We start from the raw sequence: 13,089 nt of genomic DNA, 5'->3' as shown, positions 1-13,089 counted from the left end.
AATAATAATAATAATGAATAAACGGGTCTGGAGTCAGTCAGTCATTCCCATAACAGGACAGACTGTCCATTCACATGCGACATATTTATTTTATATTAGCCAACTTTCGTGAAGCAAACACTAAAGCTGAGTTTATGACGAACAAATCCTAGCCAGCTAGCTAACATTTATCCAGGGCTAGCTAGCTAGCTAGCGGTGGCGGTGTGCACGCTAGCTAGCTAGCAAGACAAATAACAAACTTGCTAAAAAAACGGCGTTTCACCTCCATCTATCCAGCCCAAATGACCAACAAATTACTTACTTTTATCCTTTGGCCGTTTTTCTTCCACCTTTTGCTTTTTTTTCCGCCATTGAAAAACTTCTTTTTGATACCATTACTGCGGTTGTTTTGTTTAATATCATCGCTAACGGGAGTGATGCGCAGCTGTCAATTCTTCCCATCATACCTGTCGGCGTCACTCACCCTGTGACAGTGCGGTCCAACGAATATGACGTGACAATGCCACTAAATCACCAGCCACAGTTTATCATTCCATATTATTTTATTTATATCCTACGTTTATTTTTAAGCATATTAGGATGTAATAATCACACGAGATAGAGACGGACAGGGCATTTTAATTCTTCTCAGATGAGGCTGAACGTGCAGCTGTGGCGCCCCCTGGTGGCTTGAGGGCCTTACGCATTCGCCTCGGTCGCCTATAGCAAGAAACGGCCATGCTAGTAAATATATCTGCTTCCTTCAGACACATGGTCGTAATGCTTTCAGGATTATTGTGAAGACTCGGTTTAAGGTTTAGATTGGTCTTTTTTGTTTTTCAGGTAATGTAGTGATCTTCAATATAACGTCCTCTGAAGTGAAGTAAACATAGCCATAGGCTGTGGCCACCTGCTCCATCTGGCCTCAAAAATCTGAACAAAATGTTCTGGTTTTTCAACAAGTCAAGGTCTCTCTCCTTTTCTTTCCCTCTCTCTCCCTCCTTCCCCCGTCTACCCCTTGGCAGAGGTGAGGCATCATACCGCTCCACACATATGCTCCGTACCCAGGCCTGCAGGGAGCTGCTGCTGTACGTTGGTTTAAATAAACTAGGGCTGTCAATAGATACAATATTAAATCCAGATTAATCGCATATTAACACAGATTTATGTTTAAAAGTCTGTCTTAAATGTACTTTAAAAGGGATATTTTAAATATTTTTTAATCCTCTTATCAATATGTGAGAGGACAAATATGGTCCTTAATGAAAATTCAACAAGTACAGTTCTCCAGAATAAGACAACATCCTATTTGGTTCATTAGTGCATTGGTTGCTGCTCCAGAGGTCTCTGTTTTTTCTTTATAACTGTATAACTTTATAACTGCCTCCTGCAAGGTCCAAATATTTACTACGGCTACACTTCAGAGGCTGCTTGCTTTCCACAGCGGGACTGCTGCTTTGATCACGTCCTAGTCAGTTTTATCAGAATGTGTTTGAGTTGATTGTGTGTTTAAAAAATGAATGGCTAAAATCTGATCTAAAAATCTGAGCTAAAATCTTAGAAAGTACTTGAATAAACAGATTTAAGATGTTTAGTTGACATGTGACTAAAACACTGAGTTCCCCAAACGTTTTCCTGAAGGAAACACTGTCCACTACTATAGTTCCTACCACCAGATCCACCATGATGATAGTGGCTTGGAGCGTCGGGTGAACCCTGATGGAGCGTTGTTGACATATTTTTATGAGGGTTACCTCGGCAGCCAGAGCTTGAGACGTCTTACTTGAGACTGTCAGCTACAACGACATGGTCGACCTGAGAATCTGTTAAGATATGGATGATGCTTAGGGCTGAAGACGTTTTTTAATCAGTGTTAAGGATCCCTTTCACAGTGCTGCAGGTCATATTTTAAAAATGGCAACTGTTAAAATATTTATGCATAACACTACAGATGTGGATTCATCCACTGCAGAAATAGTCCCAACCAACCCTAAACCTTTTAGTCTGCTGAGACACTGTTTCAGGAAATTCTCACGTTAGGTAATAAGATAACAGCCAGTAAACTGATTAATGATACAAATTTTTGTTTTTGTTGTGGCGTGATGAAGACTGTAGGGGGCGCCAACAGCACTTTCCTCTGGACAGATGGAAGACTTAATGATCTCAGCTCAGTCTTTATTCTCTGTGAATCCAGTTCTCTATTCTTATGCTAATGACATGTAAATGTGTTCAGCTGCTGGAGGACTTTCACACAGAATTACACCTGTGAAACTCTTTTCATTTATTGAGTCTTCATTTGCATGTCGATAATCTTTTGTCTTGTTGGTTGGAGTTTTAATGGTGTGGAAACTGATTTAGTAATTTTTGTCTTTGTCTCTTTGAAGTGGCTCAGAAATGTTCCATCTCAGGTTCAACACGGTAACGTATTAACTCCCCTCACTGGCTTTTCACATGCAGTTTACATTTTACCAGGAGGAGCAGAACATTTCAGAAATATTGAGTTCAAAGTCCTTCATGCAGATAGAACATCTGTCTGTCTGTAAAATCTACTTCATACTTTTGGTAATTTAGTTGTTAGTTGCTGTAAATTTAAATGAGTCAACATAAAGGTTTACGTTTTAGGATATGCTTCCTAAACTATTTAGCTATTTAAACTACTTTTACTATTAAAAAACCACTGAGCTCGGTTCTAATACAAACAGGAGGAAAGAGGAAGATACTAACAATACTAACATGTAATTTAACATATTTGTAGCTGATACTGTGCAGAAAAAGTCAGACAAACAACTGTTATTTACATAGTAAACGCGCAGATAAAATGTTGTTGCCATGAAAAGAAAACTGGAATAACAATCAGAGTAAGTGCAAAAGTAGTGGTCCATCATGGGACATGAAATCTTTGTCAGTATGGTGACACCCTGGTATTGGGTTTCACTCACCCATCCAAATAATTGATTTCAGGTGTTCCAATCACTTCCATGGCCACAGGTGTATAAAATCAAGCATCTAGGCGTGCAGACTGCTTCTACAAACATTTGTGAAAGAATGGGTCACTCTCAGGATCTCAGTGAATTCCAGTTGTGCCACTAAGTATTCCACAGTCAACTGTCAGTGGTATTATAACAAACTGGAAGCAATTGGGAACATTAGCAACTCAGCTACGAAGTGGCAGGCCATGTAAAATGACAGAGCGGGGTCAGTGGATGCTGAGGTGCATAATGTGCAGAGGTCGCCAATTTTCTGCAGAGTCAATCACTACCGACCTCCAGACTTCGTGTGGCCTTCAGATTAGCTCAAGAACAGTGCGTAGAAAGCTTCATGGGTTTCAATGGCAATTCCATGCTCCCAACTTTGTGGGAACAGTTTGGGGATGGCCCCTTCCTGTTCCAACAGGACTGCACACGAGTGCACAAAGCAAGGCCCATAAAGACATAAATGACTGGCCTACACAGAGTCCTGATCTCAACCCGACAGAACACCTTTGGGATGAAGTAGAGTGACGACTGCGAGCCAGGCCTTCTCGTCCAACATCAGACCTCACAAATGTGCTTCTGGAAGAATGGTCAAAAATTCCCATAAACGCAATCCTAAACCATGTGGAAAGCCTTCCCAGAAGAGTTGAAGCTGTTATAGCTGCAAAACGTGGGCCAACGTCATATTAAACCCTATGGATTAAGAATGTGATGTCACTTAAGTTCATATGCTCGTAAAGCCAGATGAGCTTGTGACAATACAGTGTATTTTCTGTAACTCCTCGCGGTAAGGCACCATTCAGACTGTAGGGGGCGCTGCAGACAGGGCAGGCTTTAACTACAACAAATCAACTTTTCTAAACTGTACCTGGTGTGTTTCTATTGCTGAAACCACAAATATAAGATGTGAATTCTAATCTCTGGTGTGCGAATAGAGCGCTTTGACGCCCTCCATCCACCCCGACCTCCTCCTCGACTGATGCAACTAATCCAGGCCATTTATGCTGCACTGAGACAAAGAGGGTGAAACCATAGTGTGTACGAGTTTAGCTCAAAGATATTCAGTGAAAAGGTCGGGACACATCAAGGTGACAGTTGGGTCTTGAAGTTGCTGGAGTCTTTGTGGTGCGTTCAAGTGCAACGTTTTGGTCCAGACACAGGAGACGTGAGGAGATGAACAGTTGGCCTCAAGTAGTAGATGTTGTAAACAGCAGTGGTAATGTGAGATGCTGCTTGTCTGGCCTCAACCACGGAGGAGAGACTTTTAAATAAATAGTATCACATCATTTATTTTGTTCTTTCTTTGATGTTAGCATCAGTTAGCTTAGCTAGCAGAGCAGTGTGTCCACATCTGTTGTCCCTGTCCGAGTCAGTGTGGACATTTTCACCTTTGCCCCTGCTAGATTCTAGAAAATGTGGAGATATTATAAGAAAATATAAATTCTTGTGTGTCTGCTGTGACGTAACATCATTTATCTCCATTTATTATAAATGATAAGTGACTCCACTCCTACTGCTGCTATGGTCTCTCTCTCTCTCTCTCTCTCTCTCTCTCTCCCTCTCTCTCTCTCTCTCTCTCTCTCTCCTGTCTGAGAACTGAAGAAAGAAAAGAGGGAAACATTAACGGCAGGAGGAGACTCGGTGGGAGGATAAAGGGAGAAGGAGGGGAGGCGTCCGACGGAGATGAGAGTATTTATAGGTGGAGGGATGAGGAGTTAGAACGACAGCGAGGGAGGGAGGGAAGCAGAGAGACACAAAAAAGAGAGAGAGAGGGGAAAATCCAGACACAATAAGAAGAAAAGGGAGACAAAGAGGAGGAGAGGGCGAGTGAGGCACCATGCTGAGGAGGAAGAGGAGTGTGTCGTTCGGAGGCTTCGGATGGTAAGAGAGAGTGATTGTGTCTGATGAATGGATGAATGATCTTATCACTTCCTCCTCCTCCTCCTCCTCCTCCTCCTCCCCCCCGCCTCCTCCTCACGCTCTCATGGGTCTTTGAGTTCATTCCCAGCCGACATGACATCACTGTGACATCATGCTTTCATCACACATTCACATTAAAATGACAGCTTTGTGCCTTATTGGCCAGAGGTGGAAACTGAAGTTAAAATTAGACGCATTTTAAATGGGGTTTGGTTGAGTTCCTCGTCTCCATTCAGTTAATCAACAACTTTCTGTCCCATCAGGATCTCAGCTTCTATTTATTCTAGAATAAATTATAGAAGCAGAAACTTTAACAGGTGTGGAACCAGCCTTTCTAGAAACAAATCTTTATTTTCCGATGCTTCCTTTTAGTTACTTGAACATGTTCCTCGTCTAGTGTGGCCATTTTTACCTATGGCCCAGACAGACTCTTCAAAATTAGAATTTATTGTCAGAAAACATCAGTTATTGTGAGTCTGCTGAGACGTAACATCAAATCCATCCATTTGTTATGAATCCGTCCTGTTTTTGTTTGAGACGTATTTTGAATGGGGTTTGGTTGAGAAGTTCTTCTGCCTTTTAACTGCTGCAGTTAATCAACAACTCCGATCTGCTTTGGTTTGTTCCCTTTTCACAACTAAAACAATAAATTATAGAAGCAGAAACTTTAATGGGAGTGGACCAGCTTTTCTAGAAACAAATCTGTATTTCCTTCTTTTAGTCTCAAACCTCGTCCAGTCCCAGTTAATGTGTACACAACACACACAAATGAAAACACAACTCAACTACTCATTCATTTAGTTCAAATTCAGAAAAGTCTGTTTCCTACTGGGTAGAAGTTGGTATTAGTTTAGTCTAGAAGAAAAGTTTTAACTTTAATACATTTATTTGCAGCTTTTGTCTAAAACTGGATGTTTTTTTCCAAATTATAATAAGATTAGAGCTAACCAACAAATGATACATCCTGTCTGAAGAGATTATGTTTAGATTTCAACCATTAGCTTTGTATTGTTAGTCCTCTTGTCAGACCTGAACCCTAACCCTACATGGTTGAAATGACATTAAAAAAGTCTTTTGACCTTTGACCTTTAAGCTTTAACAACGTTGGACACAATCACAAGTACCCTTTTGGACAGAAGAGTAACAGTACTTATACATATTACGTCATCTGAATCATGAGGTAGAATTCGTCTACAACTAAATGGCCGCCGTCAGAGAAGAAGATGTTTGGAGTCGGATCTTGACAGGAAATAACTTTAAAGAATGAACAGCTCACAGCAGATAAGACATCTGTGAAGAAGCAGATATCACACAATTTATTGATCTGATTGGTCAGAGGACTAGCCAAGTGAAGCTTTGTTTGCCTTCTCATTGGTAATATTACTGTAGTGAAGTATTCAGTTTAAATGATTAAAGTATGATCTGGTCAGTGAATGTTAGTATCAGGATATAAACAGATGTTGTAATGTGATCTACAATTGTTTCTCAGACATTTTAGTTTAACGTCTATTTATGAATTTGTTTATTCATGAAATCATCTGAATATCTGAATAAATAAATAAATAAATGTTTTTCTGTTCTGTTGGTGGATCCCTCTCTTCATGACCGAGCTTTTAAACGGCCGCTCTTTGTGGTCTCAGAGATATTTGGATGTAGGATGGGAGAATGTAAAGTAGCTGCTGTCGTCCTGTTAAAACTCAACAACTTACTCATTTAATCATTCATTCTCTAATTAGTTCTTCCTCCTCCTCCTCCTCCTCTTCATTTACACCTCATTATTTAATTACATCCTAATAACAGATGGTCCTCCCTCACAGATTACTTCATACCGTTTCCTCGTCGTAGACCAATAAAGTTTTCAGTATTTAATAATGCAGCTGCAGCTTTAGCTCCGGGGCAGCTGCAGGAACAGTTCATATTAAACCCTCTGACACCCCACCACCGGTTACCTCCTTTCTTTCCTTCTTCAGCTGCTCCTTCTCTGTTTAATCACACCATGGGTTGTTGGATTCAATCAGGAAATGCTGACTCAGCTTTCCTGCCTGAGACTGACTAAAAAGATCTGAAGAGACTCTATGTTGTTTATTGTTCTCTTCCTGTTTGACTGTTAGCATCATTAGCTCTTTGTAGCTAACTCCAAACCTAAAATGAAGCAGGTTTCAGGTTTTGATAGTGGCATCAGAAAAAAATCATGTTGGCAAAATCGGACATTTAAAAGTTCTTTTAATCAACAGATTTAAGAAGTTTTCATGAGTTCAAGTAGGCTAGCTAGTAGCCTACCAACTTGAATTTAGCTGGTAGGCTACTAGCTTCTTTTTAAATAATAGCTAGCTAGCACCGGCAAGCTAGTCGGCAAGCCCCCCTTTTTGGACTGAGGTCATCGTCTATCTCATGGGTGCCAAAAAGTTGACTTAGCTCCCGTCTGTACTGTAGTCAAACTAACATGTTTGCATGATAACATTTAGCATGATATAAATCAGCATTATGACAAGTAGCATCCCATTCAGCAGCAGGATAACATGTAGCCTAATAACAATTAGCATGACAACATTTAGCATGATAACATTTAACATGACAGAAATAGCAGTGTACGATGCCTTGGTGGAGGTGATCTAACAGCATGCGCTGTCTTTATATTGTGTTTTTCGTGCTCATTTTTTTCTTTTTTACTTTTAGTATTTTTGCTTCTTTTACGTTCAAACACAGTAAATATTTTATAGATGAACACTGAAACTGTGGCGAAAGTAGAGACCAGGTGCTTTCACTGTTGGCCATCTTGGCGTGATCCTGCCAGAGAGTCTGAGCAGATTTAGCAGTGCTGATGTGTTATTGATGACCTGAGGGAGTCGAGTCATCATACAGGCTTTTAGCATGGAAGTCCATCACCCTCTCTCTCACTTTCCATTTATTCATCATTCCTCTCATGTACTTCCTCTCCTCTGAAGAGAAACTGAAGCATTTATGGATCAGGGTGAATTTAACCCTCACACAAACCCAAGGGGATGAAATATAATGAAAATACTTTAATAATGAGGTTTTATATTTTTTATATGTGTTTTGTGTTGCATGATGTAAAAGAAAAAACATAAGAGTCTAGAGTCACAAAACAGCAGAGACTCACATTTAGTGAAACCTTCTTCCTCGAAACGATCTTTAAGGGAAAGGTTACAAGTTACAAATTGTAAGTTTAAAAAAGCTGCAGTTCCTCTACCATCCACTAGAGGCTCCACCAGTGAGTCAGTCTACATAGACCTACATGTCAAATAAACATGTTTACATCCTGCAACTAAAACAGTTTTGGTCTCTGTTGCTAATTTCTCCATTCATGATAAATGTTTCTAGAACTCACCTGTTTAAATGATAAATTCATTATTATAATAAATTATTATTATTTGGTTAAACACTAAGTAATATTGAGGATGGATAATGTGAGACAAATAAAACCGTTTTTCTGAGATGTTGGAAGATTTTACGACTCTGAAAGATCTGTGAAAAAACTTCATAATATAATGTTTCAGATGTTTTGTCCAAGTGAAAATGGTCTGAGAGGACATTTTATTTGCAGTACCACAAGTAACCACTGGGGAAACATAGCAGCTTTCCCGAAGTGAAGCCCAGATATCTCAGAGAAGGAAGCCGCCATCTTGGTCAATGATTTCCAAGCACAATGGTCAGGTGTGAAGACCTGTATCGATGTCTAGCTTGTTGCTAGCCTTAATGGTTGTTCTAATCATTGTTGTCTGAAAATATTAATAATAATAATAATAATAATAATAATAATAATAATAATAATAAATTGACTTCCTTTTTTAAAATTATATATTATTTATGAGGATTGAAGTCCTGCAGAGTTAAGGGGCATGGTTTGCAGTTAGGTGGAGTCAGGCACTGACAAGATGGCGGCAGCTGGAAACACCACACTGAGCTTCGAAAACACTATTCAGGAAACAGGTTAAGGATTCATCCAACTTTATAGAAAGTTAATGGTTACAAAGTAAAAGTACAATAGGAAGCATAATAATAGATTTTGAAATGCAAAATGTTATTTAAGTTTTATTTTATTTTTACATAAATTAGGGGTGTGACAGGACTATTAACTGATTATTTTATACATTAATTAATGAATAAATAAAGAATGTGGGAACAAATACAGAAACAAATAGAAATGCTATAAAACAAAGATAAACTTTTTTTTATTATTTTTAGATATTATTATTATATATATATATATATATATTCATTTATTTTATTTATCCTCTTCTGTTCATGTTAATATTTATCTGTATACTATTTTACTTAATATTATTTATTTTTTAAATAATTACAGTAATAGTTGAGTAATTTTTTGTCTTTTTAATAAAATAGGGTCGTGGCAGAATTATTTTTACAATTTATATTTGTGGATTTTTCTCCTCTGGGATTTTAAACTTTAAACTAACCGTTTGAAGACGACAATTTTCACATATTTGCTTCAGTTTATTAAAGAAAGGAAGTGATCCACATCTTATTTCCTCTCTGTTTGTTGTTTCATGGCTCTCTCTCAGTCTTCACTGTGACCCGGAGCAGCTGCAGCACTTTAATAAATTGTTTATTTTTTTATTGCCGTGAAGCTCTGAGCTCACACCTCTCTCTCAGGTTACTAAGGTTAATAGAGAATGGACTTGTATTAACAGCTTGTTCTCTCCGTCTCTCTGCAGGATTGATAAATCCACCGTCAGCGCTCTGAGAGCTCGGTGAGTAACGACACAGAAATGACTTCATAAAAACACAACATGCTCCATATTTAGTGTCTGAAGAGGTAATAAAACTGTGGTCTCTGACCAAGTTCAGTCCAAATACCAGGATGTGTTCTGGCCCCACCTCTTTTATCATCAGGCAGTCATCAGTGTGTACTTGGTGCAGCCAGGTATCCCAGAATGCATTTCAGATTGACTCAGACTTGATAAGGTTTTAAGGAGAACTCAGGTGTTTCATGTTGATCCTGAAGTGAAGGATGATTCATGAGATGTTGATGGTAGATTCTTTCTGGCAGTGAAGGAAACTGATGAGACTCAAAAGACACTTTACTGTAATAGTATTTATACTGGAGTGTTTCTGTCCGTGACTCACTGAGCTGATAGTCGACTTCTTATTTTGTTTCCTGCACAGATGGGGCTAGTTAGATATCTGGTAATTCAGTTGATTCATGCTGAATCATTATGCATCTTCATCTGAACATGACAATCTACAATGAATAAACTGTTAGCCTCCCAGCTAATAGATAGAAACTTAATTTATCCTGTGGTAAGTTCGGTGTCCAGTAGCTTCATCACATATAAACAGGAAGAATTACAGTCAAAGATATGAAATATATTAAAATTATATAATAATATAAATAAATATAACTCTCTCTAGCTTCATACCCTCCTAGCTAATAGGCCTACCTATCTTCCTAGCCTGCCAGCTCATGGTAGCTCTTTCTAGCATCTTAGCCTCGCAGCTAATAGTAGCTCTTCCTAGCTTCCTCACCTCCTAGGTAACACCAGCTCTTCTTATCTTCACTAAAAATCTAAATAAAGCTAAAAATCTTCTTCACTAAAAATATTTGTGGGTAGAGGAAGTTGGTCTGTCTTCCGTCTAGTAAATGCCATAAAGTATCTGAAATTCAATTACAAGGATTCTGTCGTTATACATCCTTGTATGAACTCCTGGTGGATACATGCTGGATGCCTCCTGGTGGATGTCATGTGTCATGTGTCATGTGTCTGTGGGGAAGATGATCCATCAATCTATATTCATCTCTTCTCCCTCCAGCAGTTCTTCTTCTTCTTCTTCTTCCAGTTCACACTTTGTCATCTGTCCATCACGTGTCCATTTGTCTTCTATGTCTCTTGTTACTGGAGGAGGACGTCGAGCATCTTTCAGTAGATTCAGGCCAGCCAATGAATGGCAGCCGTCTAGTGGTTAGTTGCTGATCTTGTGATGTTTGTCTGTGATATAGTTTGCAAAAAAGAAAACTGATGAGACCTTGAATGTTGATGAAACATCTTCTAGAAACAAGTCCAACCTCCAGCATCTGACCTCAGACAACTAAAGATGATCGTCCATCTTTCATCCTTCGTCCACCCATCCATGCATCATGTCTTGTATTCTGTCGTCCCCTGAACTCATCGGACGTGAGGACGGAGACATTGTCGTTCGGAGGTAAACACTCACCAGTGGCTGGTGGCGTTGCCGTCAGTTACCGGCCGTCACCCATCCTACCTGAAACGCTTGTCCTGATATTATTACTAAACCAACAAATATGGGAGCCAAATCCTAAAGCTAAAGCTAATGTTCAAGTTAATACTGAATCTAAAGATCGAGATCAAAGCTAAGGCTACAGCTAAAGTTAATGCCAATACTAATGCTAAAATCCAGTTGTCTTTGTTTCCCAGCTTTGATTTTCTTTGGACAACTGTTTGGTAAACCTGCAGCATCATGACTTCTCTTCCTCAAACCTAAAACACATCTATTCTTCATCAACGCGGCCTCAGAGTGTCCAGTTAGTTTTGAACTCTTTCAGGTTGGACTCATATTGAAATTAAACTTCAATATGAATCCGTTATTTTATTTCAGACAGGACGTTTTTGAAACTCAGAACCTAAAAAAAAAAATAATAGACTGACTGTCTGGACACAGAGACGACTGCATCCCTTTGCAGCAACATCATCATCACCGTCACGCTCTCCTCCGTCCATCTGCTCTCTCTCTCTCTCTCTCTCTCCCCCATCTCTCTCCCTCTCTCCCTCTCTCCCCCCATCTCTCTTCCTCTCTCTCTCTCTCTCTCTCTCTCCCTCTCTCTCTCTAATCCTAATGGTCCCTGACGTTCTCGGAGAGAGACACCAGAGCAGAGCTATGGTCTATCAGAAAGACTGAGATGCTCGGTAACCGACGGCAACGCCACCATGCCGCTCAACCACTGGTGAGTGTTTACCTCCGACCGACCGACGATGTTTCTGTCCTCACGTCTGATGAGTTCAGGGGTCGACGGAATACAAAACGTGATGCGTTCAGGAGCTCACTGGAGCGTTTAGTTATCATTAATGTTTACATGATAGATAGATAGATAGATAGATAGATAGATAGATAGATAGATATGGATGGATGGATGGTGTGTTTAGCTGAAGGACAGACTCTCATTCTGTTCAGAAAGTGAAGCCAGCTCCCCCCTCCTGTTTTCTCCTTTCTCCTCCTCTCCTCCTGTTGTTGTTGATCTGTTGTCGTCTTTTTTCTCCATGACTCATATTCACCACGAATAGAGTCAGTTTATTTTCATGAAGATCAACGAGAGCCTGGAGCTCAGAGTCTGATGATGATCCTGGAAGTTAGAGAGACCGGACTCTGTGGCGCCTCCTGGAGGCTTCAGACCTCACTGCAGACACATGTTGAGGCGTCTGAGCAGACAAACAAATAAACAAATAAACAACAAACAGACAAAAACAAACACAAAGATAAATGTACATCCAACCATCCATCCATCCATCCAACCATCCATCCATCCATCCATCCATCCATATCCATCCATCCAACCTGAAACACTCTTCCGCATAGTTAAAATTAAAGCTAAAGTTAAAGCTAGAGATAAAGTTAAAGTTAAAGCTATAGCTAAATGTAGTCCCTGGTCGAAGCAGGTCCTTGGTCTTCTGAGGGTCTCTTGTCTTGGTCTCTGGTTTCAGACTGAGAGTGTCAGTAGATCCAGAGTTGAATTTCTGGAAACAACCCGGAGGACGTTAACACCTCTGAGTGTGAGATTCAGAGAAGACGTGATCGACTGTGACAACGAGCTGTCAGACGAGATAAAGAACCAGCTGAGAGTCCAGTTAAAAGACAAACTTGTTTTATCTGTTGTGAGTTATAAGTAATTTAATGTTGTTGTGACCTAAGCCTGACACTTACCCTGATCTGATCTGATCCTGATCCTGATCCTGACCCTAATCCTGTCCCTAATCCTGAGCTTGACCCTGATCTTGACCCTGACAAAAAAATGACTTCTGCAAAACATGAGACATGCCAGTCCCCTCTTGTTATTCCTTCTTCCTTGTTTTCTTTCTCTTTATGTGTCATCCCTCTCTTCCCTCTCATTCCATTAAACAAGGTCATTGGTCTGGTTGTGTTGCCGCTTGCCCTCCGGCCGCTCCGCTTTTATCTCCTTTCAGTGGAAATGTCACTTTGGTGAAATGAATGTGGATTCAGAGGA

At 39.9% G+C, this 13,089-nt stretch overlaps 1 protein-coding gene across 1 annotated transcript in view; it reads left to right on the top strand.

Annotated features, from left to right (window-relative positions):
- Nucleotides 1-4,788: 4,788 nt before the first annotated feature.
- Nucleotides 4,789-13,089, top strand: part of LOC311502191 (rap1 GTPase-activating protein 2-like) — a gene marked incomplete at both ends in the record, with an annotated part of 29,285 nt that continues 20,984 nt past the window's right edge. The window contains 2 exons of the mRNA XM_084564317.1: nucleotides 4,789-4,832; nucleotides 9,569-9,604. Of these exons, the coding sequence (XP_084420443.1) occupies nucleotides 4,789-4,832; nucleotides 9,569-9,604 (80 nt within the window). The remainder of the gene's footprint in view (nucleotides 4,833-9,568; nucleotides 9,605-13,089) is intronic.

Source organism: Chelon labrosus, assembly GCF_963514085.1.
Source record: "Chelon labrosus genome assembly, chromosome: 17".
Classification (NCBI taxonomy): domain Eukaryota; kingdom Metazoa; phylum Chordata; class Actinopteri; order Mugiliformes; family Mugilidae; genus Chelon; species Chelon labrosus.
This window is presented reverse-complemented; position numbering and strand designations above follow the sequence as displayed.